At 29.6% G+C, this 20,164-nt stretch overlaps 3 protein-coding genes and 2 pseudogenes across 4 annotated transcripts; 4 read left to right on the forward strand and 1 right to left on the reverse strand.

The window, feature by feature from the left end:
* Positions 1-869: 869 nt before the first annotated feature.
* LOC149517648 (uncharacterized) lies at positions 870-3,166 on the forward strand (annotated as a pseudogene).
* A 4,768-nt stretch (positions 3,167-7,934) lies between these two features.
* LOC149517649 (protein PHLOEM PROTEIN 2-LIKE A9-like) lies at positions 7,935-9,244 on the forward strand. 2 transcript variants are annotated; one of them, XM_089764808.1, is made up of 3 exons: positions 7,935-8,234; positions 8,343-8,458; positions 8,529-9,244. In XM_089764808.1, the coding sequence occupies exons 2-3, from the start codon at positions 8,387-8,389 to the stop codon at positions 8,925-8,927; spliced, it is 471 nt and encodes a 156-aa protein (XP_089620934.1). In that variant the 5' UTR covers positions 7,935-8,234; positions 8,343-8,386; the 3' UTR covers positions 8,928-9,244. The 2 variants fall into 2 exon arrangements, with proteins under 2 accessions (XP_089620934.1, XP_089620933.1); XM_089764807.1 differs by having other exon boundaries at positions 7,983-8,234; positions 8,552-9,244.
* A 2,537-nt stretch (positions 9,245-11,781) lies between these two features.
* Positions 11,782-12,484, forward strand: LOC149517650 (protein PHLOEM PROTEIN 2-LIKE A1-like). Its single transcript, XM_089764809.1, has 2 exons — positions 11,782-12,073; positions 12,167-12,484. The coding sequence occupies exons 1-2, from the start codon at positions 11,798-11,800 to the stop codon at positions 12,332-12,334; spliced, it is 444 nt and encodes a 147-aa protein (XP_089620935.1). The 5' UTR covers positions 11,782-11,797; the 3' UTR covers positions 12,335-12,484.
* Positions 12,482-13,296, reverse strand: LOC149517651 (GDSL esterase/lipase At4g16230 pseudogene; annotated as a pseudogene).
* Positions 13,297-17,051: 3,755 nt separating this feature from the next.
* LOC149517652 (uncharacterized) lies at positions 17,052-19,278 on the forward strand. The gene is made up of 3 exons (XM_089765092.1): positions 17,052-17,216; positions 17,669-17,753; positions 19,076-19,278. Exons 1-3 carry the CDS (start codon positions 17,052-17,054, stop codon positions 19,276-19,278), a joined length of 453 nt encoding a protein of 150 aa, XP_089621218.1.
* The last annotated feature ends 886 nt before the right edge of the window (positions 19,279-20,164 follow it).

Below are 20,164 nucleotides of genomic sequence, written 5' to 3' on the forward strand. Positions count from 1 at the left end.
GACTAAATATGATAAAATGGAGTCCTCAATAAATAAATTTTTTCATATTAGAAGAAAAATGATGCAATAATAATTGACTAATTTTTAAAGCAAAGAGGAAAATTTGGAAAAAAAAACCAAGTTAATTTCATTTTGGTATTGGTTTATATGGATTGGTATGCTCCAATTATGTCAAAAAATAATATATTTAAAAGTGATTTTTCATATTGGATTTGACATTGGGTAATATTGGTCGTTTTTGTTAGTTTTAATTAGTTTTGATTGATTTTGATGAATTAATTTGTTTCAACCAGTATTTAATTTTGAAACATATTTTATAATTTATAATTTATTTTTTATTATTTGACTATTTTTAATGTAATAAAAATAAAATTAATGAACAAAATAACTATTCAAAGTTGGATTTCTTTATTTTTACTACAACTTTTTTTATATATTTATTTTTCTAAACCAAAATTTATATGTATTTTAATTTTAAAGAAAATATTTGTGCTCTCTCTCTTAAGTTTAATAATCTCAAAGTTTTTTTTCTATTAATCTTTTTGCTTTTATCTTAATAAATTTTTATATGAAAAAATAAAAATGCTCATTTAAATATTATATAATTAGATTAATTATTTAAAAATATCATGATAAATTAATAAAATTATTTTTTATATTTTTAAAGATATTATATATTTATTTTGTAAATTATTAATAATATTAATATGTACAAATTCATATATATATTTAAAAATAGTTTTTTACTAAATCAAAAAATCTAAAACAATATACTAAAACAACCCATACTTCAATCTAAAAAAAAGGCAAGGGGATAAAGAATGTCCCATAACGTATTAACAAACTTGGTAAAACCCTGCCAAAAAAGCATGGGAATAATGTTGGGTGCAGAGAAGGTTAGGACTGAGAAGACATAGAAAAGCCAAAATTTTGAGGTGTGGAGACAATTAGGGTTAGGGTTTGAATTGAAAAGGGAGAAAATGAAAGAAGAGAGAGGGACAACAAGAAGCATAAACCTAAGCTAGAAAGATAAAGAAGAGAAAGTAAATCTAAGTGGTCAAGTTCATCACTTCCCATGCAGCATCAAATTCAATGGTCCTAGCTCTGTTTCTCAATACTTCAAACCCAAATCCAAAGGTAACATTTTTTTTTCTCTAGGTATGTTTCTTATAATTAAATGTTATGCAAAGGTAAAGATTTGATTTTTTTTTTTTTTTGGGTTTTATGTTAAGTAGGGATGGAGATTGATGTGTTAGCAGTAGAAGCTTCAAGGAACTACTATTTCTTTTCCAAATGGTTATTCTAGTTTTTTTTTTAAATGATATTTTATATTTAATTTTGTTGGAAAGATGAAATTCTTGTTAATGTCATGGAGTTGAATTCTGAGTTATAGTTGTATGTTAGGACAAGGTTGGTTTAAGCCCATTGAATTGGGGAGGATAGTCTAAGAAAGAAAAATGATTTGGAAAATTTATACAGTTTTCATTTACAGGGAAAATGTTATCTGAAAACCAATGAACAAGGTATTGTATTATCATTGATTTATTGAACGTGGTCTTTGTATCTTTTCTTTTGGTGAATTAGTTAATGAGAGTGAAAGGTGGTGCTTCCCTGAAGACAAATGTGCTCTACTTGGGTGCTCTCTGGACATTTTTGTTTTTACTAACCTATTTGGCTATGAATTGATGGATTTTAGGAAGTTCCATTGGTCTTGCAGTAGGCTTCATGGCCCAAATATAACAATATTAACGGATGTGATATATTATTGGTTGTATTTGCCATTTCCTTAAGTTTTCTTCTTCTTTGTTCCTATGATACCCCAATCTTACATTAAAAGATTTTAAGGATCTGATATGATATATAAACTGAGACTTAAACTCAAACTTGTGTAATGCTTTTTATGAGATAAAATAGTGAGACCTAAGGGTCAAAGCGAACAATACCTTCAAAGTTAGATGCGAGTCTTCACAAATGGTATCAGAGTCAAATTACCAATTTGACGTGAGTTAAGTGTTACATAATGGGAGCCACCTTTAAAATCTCTATGTCTGGTGTGATTTTACTTCTGTGTATACGGTTATTTGATTCTATTTGTGCTTTTTGTTGAGTTTGACAAGGACTTTAAGTTCGAACACAGGAGTTTATGTGTGACACTCCAATCCCACATCAAGAGATTTTGAGAGTTTATGTGTAACATCCCAATTTCACGTCGAGAGATTCTAAAAATTTGTTATGATATATAAGTTGAGACTTAAACTTAAACTTATGAAACTTTTTTTGTGGGATAAAATCATTAAACCTTCCAGTCAAAATAAACAATACCCCTTAGTTGGGTGTGGATCTCCATGGTCCTTATTCAAAATGATGAGACTTTCAAGTTAAAGTAGACAATACCCCCAAGTTTGATGTGGGTCTTCACAATCTTTGTTCAAATTTTTTATCAAGGAGTTTTTGAGGCTTTAACCTAGCTGAGTTTTTCCTTATTAGGAGGCATGTAAAATGCTTTTTGTGAGAGAAAGCTAGGAGATCTTTGGATTAAAGTAGACAATACTTCACAGGTTAGATGTAAGCCTTTACAAATGGTATCTGAGCCATCATCGATTGGATGAGAGCTAAGTACTAGATCTTGAAAGCTACATCTAAAATCCTTAAAGTGTTAAACGCTACACAGTGAGAGTCACCCTTAGTATTTTAACATTTGGTGTGATCTTAGTTTTATAATTATGTATGTACTTTGTATTGGGTTTGATTAGGATGCAAAGCTTTAACATGAGAGTTTGTAACATCTCAATCCTAGATGTTCTATGCTATGATATATAAGTAGAGTTTCAATCCATACTTTTAAGATGCCTATTGTAAGATAAAACTGTGAGATATTTAGATCAAAGTGGATAATACCTCGTAAATTGGTACAGATCTCCATAATAAACCTATTGGTGTGTTTTAATAGAATTTGTATTAGTCTTCCTCTTTCTGATTGTTCTACAAGCTTTGTTCTAGGGAAGAGCATCTCAGGCAAGAGAAAAGCTTGTGAAGTGAAAGCCAAATTCAATAAATTAACATATTGGAATCATGATAGTCCTCCTTCAAAAGATGATCCTTCTTGCGTTCTTTCCATTGGTTTGTTCTTGCAGAAGTTGTAAGTTTCTCCTTCATATGGGTGTAGACACCGATTTTGTCCGGGTCTACTGTTTTCATTTCAATTTAATAATAATAATTTTAATAATAATAATAATAACTTAAAAATATAATAATAAAAAAAGAAAAAGAGACAGAAACCAGAATATTGGTACGATGTCGCTGTCGCCCCCAATCAGCCCCCTGTTCAGCCCACCTACAGCCACCCTACAGCCACCCAGATCTCATTATTTGAAGCTCTTTAAAACCCCCAATCCCTTTCCCCTTTAGACTCTCTCTGAAAAAAAAAAGGCCTATTCAATCCACCCCTACGACAAACCCTCGAGCTCAAATGAACTGCCTTCCTCAAAACACTTTCAACAACCCCAAACAGAACTCCCATCCTCATGCATAAAAAACTTAAATTTCAAACCCACACCCAAATACCTAAACCAAAGAAAATAGAAATAAAAAATAGACAAACACAGTTCTTTCCGTAGGAAGGAACCTAGCGCCACGCTACCTGTAAAAGCAAAAATCATATTAGTCTCTCTTTAAAAAAAAAAAAAAAAGAAGACAGAAAACTTCAAGCCCTGATCTACGACGATCGGGGCTATTTCTGGTAAAAACAAAGCCAGATCCGAAAAGAGAACGAAAAAAAATTTTTTAGGGTATTTTAAAGTTTTCTGGCCACCGACGATCACCGACAGCGCCGTTGATGGTGAACCAGGTGGCGACCGATGCGACGGATCGACGACCGGATGGCGAGGAAGCTCTAGAGCTCTCATCTACTTTTTTTTTCTGAAAAAGAAAAAGACTGAAACAAAATTTCTTTTTTCAGTTATATATAAAGGTCTAAAAGCCAAAACGACGTCGTATAGGGCAAGGGAAGATCCGCGCGTGGACCTGGACCTGACCCAGGGTCCGCGCAACCGATCCACCAACCTGGTTCCTCAGCAACCCTGAACCGATTTGATCGGACTAGACCGAGTAGCTCCTTAGACCGATCCGAACCGCTCTTCAACCTGCTCAACCGAATCGTGCATCGAACCGACCCCTTTTTGATCTAACCAAACCGTCGTTGACCAGTCCGGTTCAGGTAAAATTTTTTTTTTAATTTTCTAATTTTTTTTATATTATCATATTTGTTATTTTAAGTATTTTTATATATTTATACATGATAAATTTTTAAATTTGTTAGGATAAATATTTAATTATTTTAATAATAATAAAAATGAAAATAAGTAAGATAATAATTAAAAAATATATATTAAAAATGCTTTAAAATAATAATAATAATAATAATAATAAAATAATTTTTATTACTTTCATTGCCTAGATATTAGAGGGAATAAAAACATATTCTTAAAAATAATTCCGCCTAGATGTTGAAGAATTATTATTAATCAATTTTCATAAAAAAGAAATATATGAAAAATTTTTAATTAATTTTTAAAAATCATTAAAATCGAATTTGCTCTGAAAATCTGCCTAGATTTGAAGATTTTTAGAGATATTCGTATTTTCTTAAAAACGAAACCTTAAACACTAATTCTTAAATTTCAAAACCTTGGAATACGAAACCTTTAAAATCCAAAATCCCTTAAAATTCGAAACCCCTAAAAATCTAAAATCCCTTAAATCTAAACCCAATAAAATCTCAAACCTCTAAAACTCAAAACCCCAAAATTCAAAACTTCTTAAATCAAAACCACATACCTCATTTTTTAAAAAAATCAAAACCCTAAAATCTCTAAACTTTAAAATCAAAACCCTAAACCTTCAATACCCTAAAATTCAAGTTTAAGACCCTCTAAACCTTAAAATCGAACTCTAAAACCCTCAAGACTCAAATCAAAACCTTAAAATCCAAATCTTCAAAATCTTGAAACTCTAACCTTTAAAACCTTTATTCAAGCCCTTACTCAAAACATCCTGTAAATCCTAAGGACACGTGTGAAAATCTCATTTGAAGTAATTTGTTCTTGAATACCGCCTATATGACGGGGTATTTAGAAAATTTTATTTTGTTAAGTCTTTTCACATGATTTTTTAATTCGCATTAATAATAAGATTAATAAATAAAAAGTATAATTGTAAATTAAGATCTTAAATATAAACAGTCGCACCTAAGCTCTGTTTAGATGTTGGAGAGTCAGGGTGGTCTCATTATACTTAAGAACCCAACTTTTAAATTGCATTTCATTTTACATGACATTCATTAGCATACATACGTTATCGTGTTATCATCGATAATTGTCTACATTATTCTCTCTTTAATTTACTGTTTGACGATAAAATATTTTATAATAAAAAAGAATAATACATTTTTTTAAAAGAATTTTTGTGATATTATAAAATAAAATATAAATAACAGTGCGAAAAAAATAATTCTTGATACTCTGCGTAGATGTTGGAGAGTCACTAACAATTATTTTTTATAAAGATTGTTATTTCATTTTAAAGATCATTGTGTTAAATCTTAAGCGAAAAGAGTTATTTTAAAATTCTGCCTAGATGTTGAAAAATTTTAAAATAATTCTTTAACTTTAAAATTTTCTCAATATTCCTACATAAAGAGCTTTAGCAAAATTTTATTTTTTCAAATGAAGGGAATTAGTGTTAAAATTCAAATTGAAACCATTTTTATCCAACACTGAAAATAACGCGTAATTAAATGGTATCAATTTATGGGCGTTGTGGGGATGCTAATCATTCCTCACACGTAATCGACTCTCAGACCCAACCTGATTTTTCATAGATCAAAATTTATCTTTTTGATAAATTTTAAACTTGCTTTTATAATTTTATTAAGAAGATAAACTGTTGGGTAGCCAATCACACCCTAACAAAGATTGGTGACGACTTCTCTCATTTACTTCGATTTTAAAATACTTTATGTCTGACAGTCCCAAAACCGTTACGACAATGGGTACATAAATATGTATTGATACTAACTATTTTGGCCCTAATTCTTGCTGTTGCATTCATTAGTTTATAGTCCTAGGAAAAAGGCAACCCTATGTATTTAGTCTAAAAAATTGTCTAGCCTGTTCAAAATTGTTCCATTCTTGATTAAATTGCTACACCCAGATAGTATCAATGTAACAAACTGTGGTTGTATTGACTTGGATCTCATTTTGTCAAGATATAATAAGCTTTATTCACTTGACTCTTTTAAACATTCCAAGGTTTTTTAAGGATGTTGGTTTGAAATTTTTGTTTGTGCCTTTTTTTTTGTCAAATTGAAGTTAACTCTGTTCTCCTTTTCCTCGCTGGGTAGGTTTAGAACCATTAGAGTGGAGTAAAATGATGAACACCTAGAATCCTGTATGGAACCCATGTCGAATGATGCTTGCCGTTAAAGGCAAGACAGGTACAAAGAAACTGGGAGGAACGGTGCAAGAGTAGGAACTAAGTTAAATGCATGTGAAGAGCATTTTTGCTAACACATGACTCACATTGGTTCTGTGCTTGTTTCCAAAAAAATTGTAGTAAAGAAATATATAGTTGGAGGAGAATAATATTGATCACAAGTGCATCTAGAACCAGAATATACTCGAAATCACCAGGAAATTAGGTATTTATTATTGTCTTAAGCATAAAGGGAAACAGGAGAGGATTACGACAAAAATATGTTTCATTTTTGGAACAAATGCATGTATATCCGAGTTAAATAAGGTCAAGTGGTGAGAAAACGTGTTTTATTTATAAATAAGGTCGATTTTGACTGTGTCCTTTCTGGCAGACTTTTTACATTTAGAAATGATCACTTTGAATTTGGTAAAAAAGCCACCAAGTTTCAGCAAAATCCACCATGTAAGAACTGTCGGCAGAAGCTGCTATGTCGAACGAAGAACAAAGAGAAACCAAGAAAGGCAACAAAAAAGAAAAAAAAAAAGAAAAAGAGAGAGAGAGAGAAATGTCAAAAGGAAATCCAATGAAATTTCTGTGTTATTATATTATAAGGAAATGCAGATATTACTAAAAGAAAATATTATGGTAATTAGGCAAAGAATTTTGTTGGTTGAAAGAAAAACATAATTTGAGAACAGGAAAAATATTGCAGATATTAAAATATAAGGACTTAAGGTTACATTGGATGTATAAGATAATGGATAAAATAAAATAATAATCATCTTACATAATATTTGTTTGTATTTGAAAAAAGGATAAGATTAAAAAGAAAATTAATCATTTTCTTGACATAAAATAATTTATTCCTCTCAAAGTAAAAAAAAAATTATTTTTAATTCGTGAGATTTAATTTACATGTTTCATTATGCTTTTAAAAATTATAATAATATTTTAAATTACATAAATTTCGAAAAAAAATAATTTTGATCGATAAATAAAATTATTTTATTCATTATAATTCTTATACTCATAAAACATAAAATAATATTAATATTACTTAATATAATTTTATTCATATATTAATATTATTTAATATAATTTTATTTTATCTTATTATAATTTCGTTACTCAAACACAATATAATGATAATTGTATAAATCAACTTGATTACGAAGGATATACTCAAACACAATATAATGATAATTGTATAAATCAACTTGATTACGAAGGATTCTTTAAACATAAGTGATTGGTGTACATGGCCACGCGCAGAATCAAGTTCTTAAATTGACAGCCACTATGCTTTAATACAAACATTAACGTCAAAACTTGAGCTGTTGAAGAATAAAATTGCACTACCTGCAGAAAAACTAAAATATATACGAGTGGATGAACATTGCGTGACAAAGAAATACAAGCAAGCAAAGATGATAAGCAGAACAAAAAGGGAAAAAAAAAAGGGAATTGCTACCTAAAGATGTGATTCTTTCAGAAAAGTTAACAGCCAAGCTTACTTGATTCTTTTCGTTTTCCACTTCGGTGTGCTTTCCTTTGATGGGTCATATTGATGAATGAATGCAGCAAAAATTCTTTCCTACCATCCCTCTTCTTCCTATGTTATAAATTAAATTAAGGCTCACCCTCACATTCATTTCAAAAATCGTAGCCCTTTTCCCCTTCACCTTTAGGACCAAAACGTATTAGCAATGGCTAGCAAGCCTCATCACGATGCAGAAACCGACGCTATATTTCAAGAAGAGGTACTTTTATATATGGTGTTTGGTGCTCAGGAAAATCGGTTTCAAAAGTTATTATTTTTCTTATCCTGTGTGGTATGTTGGTAGTAACAAATGTCTAATTCCTGACAGAATCAGGAACTATATATTTTTAAACCCAGAGCATTTAACGTTGTATGGGGAAACGACAGTCGCTACTGGCGGATTCCTCCTCGCTCAGCATTATCATCAGCATCATCATCGACAACGTAAGGAATTTATTTTATATAATTAATTTGATATATTGTATTAAAATTTTCTTTATTTATGTTCATAAAGTGTTACTACAATTCTTATTGTAGGAGCAATGTTGAAGAATTTGCAGAATTGGTTCAGGTGTCGTGGCTTGAAGTAACCGGTTCAGTCGAACTAAAGCGTTTAACTAATTATCAAATTACCTTCAAACTGAGCTTCAAAGGGGATGCATCTGGTTGGAGCGGGTCCCCAGTTTTCTTGATGGCTAAGGTGGGGAAGAAGGGAAAGTACAAGTGGAAAAGGCTCAAGGAACTGGAAAACCTCCCCAGGCAACCCACTGAAGTTCCAAATGAGCCATTTTTTGTTGAAGTTCCTGGAGATCGACCTGACACCAGGCTTTATTTCGGCTTGTACGAAGTGTGGAGTGGCAAATGGAAGAGTGGTTTGAGAGTTCACGAAGCAATCGTCAAAAAAAAGACTTGAAACAAATATATATGTCAACTGATCACTTCACTTCAAATCCAAGCATTATTTTAATGTTGTTTTAATATATATATATATATATATATATATGCTTTAGGTGTGCGATTGCTCTTAGTTTGTTTTACCCTGGAAGGGAAGGTCATGAATGATTAAATGGTACTGAGAACTGTAGGTTTCCATTACTTGCTGGAATAATAATGGCCACATTACAGTTACATTTTTTCCACCAGTTTTGATGGATCAAATGAATAAATGGATGTACATATGAGGCTTTGGGTGATAAATATAGATTCCAAAACATCATATAATAATATATATATATATATATATATATGGAAACTGAACAAAGATAAAATTTTCGCCAAAAAATTCTGAAATAAGTTTGCCAAAATGCATCATTCCAATATCCCATTCCAAATAAGCTGTCACCAAGCATATTACGACCAGCTGGTTGAATCTGTTTCAGATTGACTGGCTTGATTTGTTTTGTTTTTTCTTCTAGTCGCACGTGTGTAATCTAATTTAGCTCGGTTCTTTGATCTACCAATTAATGCCATTCTTCTTTTCTTTTTTTTTTTTTTTTATTTGAGCAGTGGCAATTCATCGGATGCGATCAACCCAACAAGCTTGCAGATGATGAAGGGAACCTCTAACAAAAATCAACTTCCTTACATTTGGCTTCTCATCTAAACAAATTGATTTCTGAGTTTTCAAGCTGATGATGGCCAGTCTTTTTTTGGAATAAGCAGCAGAGAAAGCTTGACCCTGGATATTAACAATGTGACAGATTTGCCCCACTTTCACATTGTCTGATTATCTCAATAAAATTTGACATTAAGAATGAGATAGATTTCCTTAGATCAAACAGTACTAAAATGAAGAAATATAGAACAAAGACTATTAAGTGACAAAAGAGTGTCCAAACTAAAATATATATTTTATTTTGTAGAGAATGGAAGAAGGAAAGGGTTCTATCCTTCCTTCATTATTTATTATTTTATTCAATTCATTTTTTGTTTTTTAAATTTTTTATTTGGCTTTTTTGATTTTATATTTTTATTTGATAAATTTTATTAAAAAAATAATTAATAGAAGTAAGGATAATAAAATAATATGTATTTAATTGGTTTTGATTCACACTGATCTAATATAAGTGTTTTTTTTTTTTTAATTGAGATTGGAATGAATTTTATTTTTTTTAAAATGAGGTTGGATTGGAGACAGATATAAAGTATTCCATCTCTCTTGGGTGTCCATAAGGCACCTGTCTCATTTTTTTTTAAAGTTTTTTTAAAATTTTTTATTAGATAAATTTTACAATGAAAAAATCAATTGAGATAGAAGTGAGAAAATAATCCATATCAAATAAGTTTTGATTCATTTCGATTCAATTGGTATTTTTTTTTTTTAATATGAAATAATTGGCTTGAGTTTTTTTTTTTAAAATCGAGCTCAAATAAAACTAAAATTTTGGGTATTATACTTTAACCTTAATATATATAAAAATATATATTTTATTATTTATTTAATTTTATACTTATATAAGTATTTTACTAAAAAATATTATTTAATACTTTAATTTAATAAATTCACATGTATCTTTTTTTGTCATTTTTTTAAATTTTTTATTATATAAATTTTGGAGAAAAAAAGTTTATGAATGTAAAGATAATAAAATAATCTACATATAATGAGTTTTAATTCGTCGTAATCCAATTAATACAATTTTTTAAAATAAAAATTGAGCTAAAATTTATTTTTTTCAATAATTTGAGTCAAGTTTAAATTGAATTTTGAGTGCTTTGCCTCGATCATTCTTAAAATATATAAAATAATATATATATTATTTATTTAATATATATTATATTTGTAGTATATTAATAAAAATATTATTTAATATCTTAATTTTATATAAAATTATATTTTTGTATAATTAAGTTATAATTTATATTAAAAATAAATATATTTATATATTGTCATTCATTAAAATTTAATATTAAAATTTTATTTTTCTCATGATAAAAATATAATTTAAAAAATAAAAAATAATTCAATAACGAAACGCGCGCCTAATTCTAATATTTAATTAATATTAGGGGGGAAGCAAGGCAGGCTTGCCTTCTGCCACAGTTCCAACTCAAGCAGTGGATATTAACATATTTCAACTGTTTACATTTGCAGGCAAATTAATACATAAACGACAGGCCTAAATTTTGACCAAATAATTTTAAATATGATATTATATAATATAAAAATAATATAAAACTATAAAAATAATATGATTTAAAATTTTAATAAAAAATATATAAGATGGATAAAAATTAAAATAAAATATATGTTTGAAATATAAAAATGAATTGTGATAAAATAATTTTATTATTTTACACATATTTAATATAAAATAAATATATTATGAATACATGAATTATCAAGTTTAGTAAAATTAAGCTGATTCAAAAGCACAACTGTCGGCAAGGCATCTGATATATTTTTTTTAAACTCTAGCATAAAGCAACTGTAAGATGCTGGTAATCTCCTCTAAACTGCACACACCACCTTGCAAAAGGAATATAGATATGGTCTGGAATGGATGGATGCCTTAACATAGAATAAAAAACTTTTTTGATGTAAAAGACCATGTAAAACCAACCTTTTTTTAAAAAATATTTTTCTAACTATATTTCTATTCAAACATATAAAATTTTATTCCCATGATCTAGCAATTTACTGACTTGTAGTTTCAGTTACTGGTATGTATGAATATATACTTTTTCATTAGACTTGTCTTAATTTTGTTTTTGGCAAGTCCATTAATTGTGTCTGCTATAAATGCGCAGTCTTCCACGGAAGAAGGATAACTATAAATAAAGATGGGGGCTTTACTGTCAAAAGAAACTGAAATAACTGTAGAAAATGATAGTATTAAGCCACAGGACCACGAAAGCTTGGTCCAGCCAAAGGAAAAAAGAGCAGACCAGGAGCTTATTGATGCAGAAGCCAGGGCCATGGAGAAAACAGAGAAAATACAACTTCCACATAACTATGAAGCCATCTTGAAAGATGCAGACTCACTTGTCGATATGTCCTCCATGGCTAAGTTGCTTTCTCAGCTCGATGCTGGGGTTTTCTTATATCAAAAGAGAAAGGTAACTGAAAATGAATATCCCTGGTTTGTTATTCTCATAGTGCATTCATTTTCAGGAGTTCAATCAATAAATGTTTCAGTACATTTGTTGCAGAAGTTCTGGGCGGATAAGAAGTTGAATAAAAACAGCTTGATGCTGTATGCAAGCGATCTCTCAATCATTTGGACTGAAGACTACCGTTACTGGCACTGGTCATACCAAAAAGAAACAACCAGGTCCATCCATGTCAGAATCTCTACTCGTAGTTATAAACAGTTGTAGCTAGCTTGCTTTCCAGATTGCTACCTTTTTCGATTTTTGCGGTGATTGAAGGTCACTTTAACAAGTAGATATGGTAACTCCAATTTAATAAATCCAGAGTTTAACTTAGTTGATTCATATAGTCACATTTAAAAAGGTGTCATCCAACTAGTTTAGGAATATATCAACACCTGCAACCCTTCCCCATTCCGAATCCAACTCCAATCCTAGTAGGCTCTCAACTGGAGAGGCCTATTAATGGTTGAATATGAACTTAAGAAGGTGGTTTCATATTCTTCTTCCCTTCCCACCCTACGGCCTCATATATATATATATATATATATATATATATATATATATATACACATATATATATATATATATAAACCTCCAATTTTATGATGGAATACATGATTGCTAAAATGGAAAAACAAAATGCTTTAAAATTCCATGAATTAAATAGGGAAGAAATCTTACAAAGATTGATCCTGTGGAATTCAAGATTCCTGATCCAGAGGAGGCATAGTTGACACCCTTCAGAATCAAATCCCCGGTAGTATTAAGGGCCAGGTAAGGAGGAGAGTAATTTTTAAAACCCAATTCTTCTTCTGTTGAAACACAAATTTTGGGAAATTAGCTGAGTGGGATCAACATCTTAAGTTGCTTCAATATGTTACGGTCATCTAGTTATAATCTGGTATTAATTTACAGGAGAATTTGCAAAACTTGCCTATAATGTCACCAACTGTTCGAGCATTAGTATATCGACCGGGTGGACTGCCTTCGGCAAAGTCAATAACATTTGGGAACACTGGCTTTGCCAATGTGTTAATGTAGAAGTTGTTTCCTACCTCAACCAGAGAATTTCGTAAAATAAAAACAGCAGAAACATTCTGTGCATAGCAGATGCCTGACCAGAAGTTGATGGCTATAATCTGATACATTGAACAAATGGTGATAAGCCTTTTCAAAATGGTGCCCATGTGTACCAAAAATGTGCAAGAAAACCAGAAAGCTAACTGTATAAATTTGTTTAGAGGATCTGTAGAGGCAGTTTGTTTTATGTTATGGGTTATGGCCAACCTCCAAAGTTGAATGGTGGCAAGAACGTTTTAATAATAAACCGGACTGCTTTCGATCCTTTAAATAATACAGCAACCGAAAGTAATGTCAGAAAGCACAGTGAAGATTCCAACGATTCACTTTGGAAAAAAAATGCCGCAAGTTATTATCTATTGATATACGACAAAAATATAAGTTAACAGTGTAATTTAGGGTTCAGCTAGTGTTTCGAACGGGATGATCACTTAAAAAATTATGGTGATTTATGTATGTTGATTAGATCATTATATTTTATAAGCATTTAATAATTTTACTTGATAATAATTTTAGATTAATGAGTGATTAGATCAATATCTTAAAAAATAATGTAATTTCCATATAAAATGATGAAAATTTTTTATTACTAATGTGAAATGATATATGTAAAATTAATAATAGTCAATATTATTTGTTTAATATGTGAATTAAAATTTACTTCCTCTTAAAATTGTAATTATTTTATATTATAAATTTTTATCTTTTCAAACTAATATTCATTGTAACTAATTCTAAAATAATTTATATATATATTTACTTTTTTTACTATTTTATGTATAATATAATTTTTTTTGTTTTTTATTATCAATTTAATATATAGATTGATTTTATTTTCTAATTAAAATATTTTTTACATAATTTATATTATAAAAGTCAACTAACCTAGTAATAAATATATTTATTACTTTGATAATTTATTTATAAAATAAATAAATATTACTAATATTTTACAAATTATTATCTTTAAATAATCTTAAAATTATTAATTTGTGTAACTACTACAATATGCATAGTTATTTATTTTCGTATTTTTAAAAAAATAATATTTGATTTTTAGTAATACCAACTTGAGTAATTTTTAATTCTTATAAATTAATGATTATTAATCAAATAAAGTGATTTTAAATTATGAGAGTTAAGATCACTTTGATAATAAAATCATCTTGGTAATTACATTACCATAATGATCTTGCAAAGATACCAAACACTTCCTTAATTTCATGATTTTTTTTTTTTAACGAAAGAAGTTATAAATTGAGATAAGAGAAGGAATTGTAGATGTTACAATTTTAATTCAAATTTATTAGATGATATTTTTTAAAAATGATTGTATGAATCTATTAACCTAAACTCTGGTTTCAAGTCCCAACCGTAAAATTATGTTTTTTAGATAAGATCTCACACTTGCTAAAACTTTGTTTAAGTTACAATTTTTAAAAATGGTCCATAGGCTATAGATTATTTGGTTTATCTGTTATGACATTTCGGCTCTTAGATCTGCGCCTAACAATGGGTTTTCTCTTCATCTTTTGATACGTGACATGAATCCCAATATTTTATTCAAGAAAGCGAAAAGGTAAACCTGAACCATAATCAACCCAAAGCACAAGGATATATAACCTTATTAAAAATCGTGAAGAAGAAACAGAACCAAATACATTCACTTCACCAACTTACCAAAAGAGTTGGCCATTGGAATCAAATTTTACATTATACTTTGTGGCCATGTTAACAAACTAGGCCAGCTGTAATTGGCAATCTACATTATTAGGAAGAAAAGGGTGTTGCAAATAGTTCTCATTTATTCAAAATTGAAATATTTTATTACTCGATGTTATCTTTCGTACTTGAGTTACTTTGATATATAATTCTATCTAAAATTCCAGTTTATCACTACCAATTGTAGTAAATATGCACTACATTTACAGTTATACAGATAGTTCATAGGTCGATTTAATAAATATGTTCATAGGCCACATTATTTTTCACATTTCGGCTCTTAGATCTGCGCCTATGGAGGGTTTCTCTTACTTTTTGGTATGTGAAGTGAATGCAATTTCAGTAAAGAAAGCAGTAAGTGGTTAAGTTCCCAAACCATAAGAACATTTATAATCCCATAAAATTTTTATTTTGGTATTTGAATTTATCGAGATTAAACCTTGATATTTGAAATTAAAAATTCATAATTTTATCGACAGATCATACAAATTTAAGAGAAACCGTGAAGGAAGAAACAGGACCAAATTCACCATACTTGGTACCTAAACACGCAAAGATCAAAGAGTCTGATATGAGAACCAGAATGTAGCACTAACATATATATGGAGTAAAAAACCATGGCAGGACAGAGCAGTAATAGCATTTCAAAGCTAAATTTGAAACTGTGGGCTACCGCTGAATTGAAAAATCAATGTTAGAGGACTATGATTTTGGATTTGTTATAAGGGTTAATGTTATAAATGGATGTTTAATATGATATGTGAATTTTAAAAATTTTTAATGTGATACTTAAATTTTAAATTTGTTAATTAATGTGGTATTAATTGTTAACGTAATTAGCTTTAGGTGATGACATATGACAGATAAATAATCATTTAAGTATCACATTAATAATCATCTAAGTATCATATTAGTTAATGAACTTAAAATTCATGTATTATATCAAAAATTTTTAAATTTAAATATCACAGTTAATATTTCACTATAATTCTTGTATTATATAAAATTTTTTTAAAATTTAAGTATCACAGTTAATATTTCACTATAATTTAAAAATTATTTATGAAATTAACCATTGTCCTTATTAAACAGCAGGTATAAATGCTCTACTAACTTATTGTCATAACCAAATCTTGAACGTCAAACACTTTGGAGACTAAATATGATCAAATCTGGAGTCCCCAATAAATAAATATTTTGATATTAGAAGAAAAATGGTGCAATAATAATTGATTAATTTTTAAAGCAAAGAGGAAATTTTGGAAAAAAAAAAAAAACCAAGTTAATTTCGTTTCGATACCGGTTATATGAATTGGTATGCTCCAATTATGACAAAAAATGATACACTTAAAAGTGATTTTTCGTACTGAATTTGACATTGGATAATATTGGTTGTTTGTTGGTTTTGGTTGGTTTCGATTGATTTTGATTAACTAACTTGTTTCATTCAGTACTTGAATATAAAACATATTTTATAATTTTTAATTTATTTTTTATTATTTGATTATTTTTAACATAATAAAAAATAAAATTAATGAACAAAATAACTATTCAAAGTTGGATTTCTATATTTTTACTACAACTTATTTTCTTTTATATTTTATTTTTTCAAATAAAAATTTATAAATATTTTAATCTTTTTTGAGAAAATATTTATGCTCTCTCTCTTAAGTTTAACAATCTCATAGTTATTTTTTTATTCATCTTTTTGTTTTTATCTTAATAAATTTTTATATGAAAAAAGAAAAATACTCATTTAAATATTATATAATTAGATTAATTATTTAAAAATATTATGATAAATTAATAAAATTATTTTTTATACTTTTGAAGATATTATATATTTATTTTGTAAATTATTAATAATATTAATATGTACAAATTCATATATATTTAAAAATAAATTTTTATTAAATTAAAAAATCTAAAACAATATACTAAAACAACCATATTTCAATCAAAAAGGCGGGGGGGGGGGGGGGGGGAGAGAATGTCCCATAACGTATTAACAACCTTGGTAAAACCCTGCCAAAAAAGCGCGGGAAAATTGTTGGGTGCAGAGAAGGTTAGGACTGAGAAGACATAGAAAAGCCAAAATTTTGAGGAGTGAAGAGAATTAGGGTCAGGTTTTGAATTGAAAATGGAGGAAATGGAGGAAGAGAGAGGAACAACAGGAAGCATAAACCTAAGCCAGAAAGATAAAGGAGAGAAGGTAACTCTAAGTGGTCAAGTTCATCACCTCCCTGCAGCATCAAATTCAATGGTCCTTGCTCTGTTTCTCAATAATTCAAACCCAAATCCAAAGGTATCCCCCTTTTTTTTTTTTTCTAGGTATGTTTCTTATAATTAAATGTTATGCAAAAAGATTTGATAGTTTTTTTCCTTTTGGGTTTTATGTTAAGTATGGATGGAGATTGATGGGTTAGTAGTAGAAGCTTCAAGGAACTACTATTGCTCTTCCAAATGGTTATTCTGATTTTTTTTTTTTAAATGATTTTTTATATTTAATTTTGTTGGAAAGATGAAATTCTTGTTTATGCCGTGGAGTTGAATTCTGAGTTATAGTTGCATGCTAGGACATGGTTGGTCTAAGCCCATTGAATTGAGGAGGATAGTCTAAGAAACAAAAAAGATTTGGAAATTTTATATAGTTTTCATTTACAGGGAAATTGTTATCTGAAAAGCAATGCGCAAGGTATTGTATATTATCATTGATTTGTTGAACATGGTCTTGTATCTTTTCTTTTGGTGAATTAGTTAATGAGAGTGAAAGGTAGTGCTTCCCTGCAGAGAAATGCGCTTTACTTGGGAGCTTTCTGGACATTTTTGCGTTTGCTAACCTGTTTGGCTATGAATTGATGGATTTTAGGAAGTTCCATTGGTCTTGCAGCAGGCTTCATGCCCCAAATATAACAATATTAACAGATGTGATGTATTGTTGACTGTATTTGCCATTTCTTCTAGTTTTCTTCTTCTTTGTTCCTATGATACCCTAATTTTACATTGGAAGATTTTAAGGATCTGATATAATGTATAAATTGAGACTTAAATCCAAACTTGTGAAATGCTTTTTGTGAGATAAAATTGTGAGACCTTCGGTTCAAAGCAGATAATACCTCTCAAGTTGGATGCTAATCTTCACAAATAGGATTAGAGCCAAGTTACCAGTTAGACAACAATTAAGTGCAACACAATAGGAGCCACCTTTAGAATCTCAATGTCTAATGTGATTTTGGTTCCATATATATGGTTATTTGATTTTGTTTGTGCTTTATGTTAGATTTGACGGGGACGTTAAGCTTTAACACAGTAGTTTATGTGTGACACCTCAATCCCACATTTAGAGATTCTGAAAGTTTGTATGTAACATTCTAATCCCACATTGAGAGCTTATGAGAATTTTTATGATATAGAAGTTGAGACTTAAATCCAAACTTGTGAGACGTCTTTTGTGAGATAAAATCGTTAGACCTTCAAGTCAAAACGGACAATACTCTCAAGTTGGGTGTGGGTCTCTCCATGATCCCTATTCAAAACGATGAGACTTTTAAGTTAAAACGGACAATACCCCTAAGTTGGGTGTGGGTCTTTACGATTCCTGTTCAAAATTTTTATCTTTATTGTTAACCTTCATATTTGTTTTTGTTAATTGCTTTTATATAAACATGACATCCAATCTTACATAAAAATGTTCTATCTACAATTATATATAAGAAGAGATTTAAATTCATACTTGCAAGGTGTTTTTTGTAAAATAAAACTATGAGGCTTTCGGATTAAAGTGGATGATACTTCATAGGTTAGATGCAAGCCTTCAAAAATGATATCTAAGCCATCATCGGTTAGATGGGAGCTAAGTGCTAGATCGTAAAAGTCACCTTTAAAATCCTAAAAGTGTTAAGTGTTACACAGTGAAAATCACTCTTAGAATCTTAACGTCTAGTGTGATCTTAGTTCTATGATTCTGTATCTACTTTGTATTGGTTTGATGAGAATGCAAAGCTTTGACAGCGGAGTTTGTAACATTCCAATCCTATATATTCAGATCAAAGTGGATAATATCTCGTAAATTGGTGCAGATGTCCATAATAAACCTATTGGTGTGTTTTAATAGAATTTGTATTAGTCTTACCATTTCTGATTGTTCTGCAAGCTTTGTTCTAGGGAAGAGCATCTCGGGCAAGAGAAAAGCTTGGGATGTATCTAAAGGGAGCTTAGAAAATTGGGAAATGAAAGCCAAATTCGATAAATTAACATATTGGAATCATGATAGTCCTCCTTCAAAAGATGATCCCTTCTTGCGTTCTTTCCATTGGTTTGTTGTTGCAGAAGCTGTAAGTTTTTCCTTTATATGGGTACAGAAATAAGCATTGATACTGACTGTTTTGGCCCTAATTCTTGCTGTTACATTCATTAGCTTATGGTCCTAGGACAAAGCCAACCCTATGTATTTAGTCTAAAAAATAGTCTAGTCTGTTCAAAATCGCTCCATTCTTGATTAAATTGCTACACCCAGATAGTATCAATGTAACAAACTGTGGTTGTATTGACTTGGATCTCATTTTGTCAAGAGTATAATAAGCTTTATTCACTTGACTGTTTTAAAGATTCCAAGGTTTTTTAGGGATGTTGGTTTGAAATTTTTGTTTGTGTTTTTTTTTTTGGTCAAATTGAAGTTAACTCTGTTCTCCTTTTCCTTGCTGGGTAGGTTTAGAACCATTAGAGGGGAGTAAACAGATGAACACCTAGAATCCTGTATGGAGCCAATGTCGAATGATGCTTGCCATTAAAGGCAAGACAGGTACAAAGAAACAAGGAGGAAAGGTGCAAGAGTAGGAACTAAGTTAAATGCATCAGAAGGGCCTTTTTGCTAACACATGATTCACGTTGGTTCTGTGCTTGTTTCCAAAATAATTGCATTAAAGAAATATATAGTTGGAGGAGAATAATATTGATGAAAAGTGCATCTAGAACCAGAATATACTCGAAATCACCAGGAAATTAGTTATTTATTATTGTCTTAAGCATAAAGGGAGACAGGGCCTGGAGGAAACAGGAGAGGATTACGACAAAAATATGTTTCATTTTTGGAACAAATGCTGTATATCCGAGTTAAGTAAGGTCAAGTGGTGAGAAAACGTGTTTTATTTATAAATAAGGTCGATTTTGACTCTGTCCTTTTCTGGCAGACTTTTTACATTTAGAAATGATCACTTTGAATTTGGTAAAAAAGCCACCAAGTTCCAGCAAAAT

The sequence above is a fragment of the Durio zibethinus genome, chromosome 8, assembly GCF_047325235.1.
Source record: "Durio zibethinus cultivar Kanyao isolate XHJ-2024 chromosome 8, ASM4732523v1, whole genome shotgun sequence".
NCBI classification, from domain to species: domain Eukaryota; kingdom Viridiplantae; phylum Streptophyta; class Magnoliopsida; order Malvales; family Malvaceae; genus Durio; species Durio zibethinus.

Coding starts and splice junctions, on each gene's coding strand:
- LOC149517649 (XM_089764807.1), top strand. CDS start 8,181: ATGGCTAGCAAGCCTCATCACGATGCAGAAACCGACGCTATATTTCAA. Junction 8,235..8,342: donor ACGCTATATTTCAAGAAGAG/GTACTTTTATAT, acceptor AATTCCTGACAG/AATCAGGAACTATATATTTT. Junction 8,459..8,551: donor TCAGCATCATCATCGACAAC/GTAAGGAATTTA, acceptor TTCTTATTGTAG/GAGCAATGTTGAAGAATTTG.
- LOC149517650 (XM_089764809.1), top strand. CDS start 11,798: ATGGGGGCTTTACTGTCAAAAGAAACTGAAATAACTGTAGAAAATGAT. Junction 12,074..12,166: donor TCTTATATCAAAAGAGAAAG/GTAACTGAAAAT, acceptor CATTTGTTGCAG/AAGTTCTGGGCGGATAAGAA.
- LOC149517652 (XM_089765092.1), top strand. CDS start 17,052: ATGGAGGAAATGGAGGAAGAGAGAGGAACAACAGGAAGCATAAACCTA. Junction 17,217..17,668: donor ATTCAAACCCAAATCCAAAG/GTATCCCCCTTT, acceptor TTGGTGAATTAG/TTAATGAGAGTGAAAGGTAG. Junction 17,754..19,075: donor ATTTTTGCGTTTGCTAACCT/GTTTGGCTATGA, acceptor GCTTTGTTCTAG/GGAAGAGCATCTCGGGCAAG.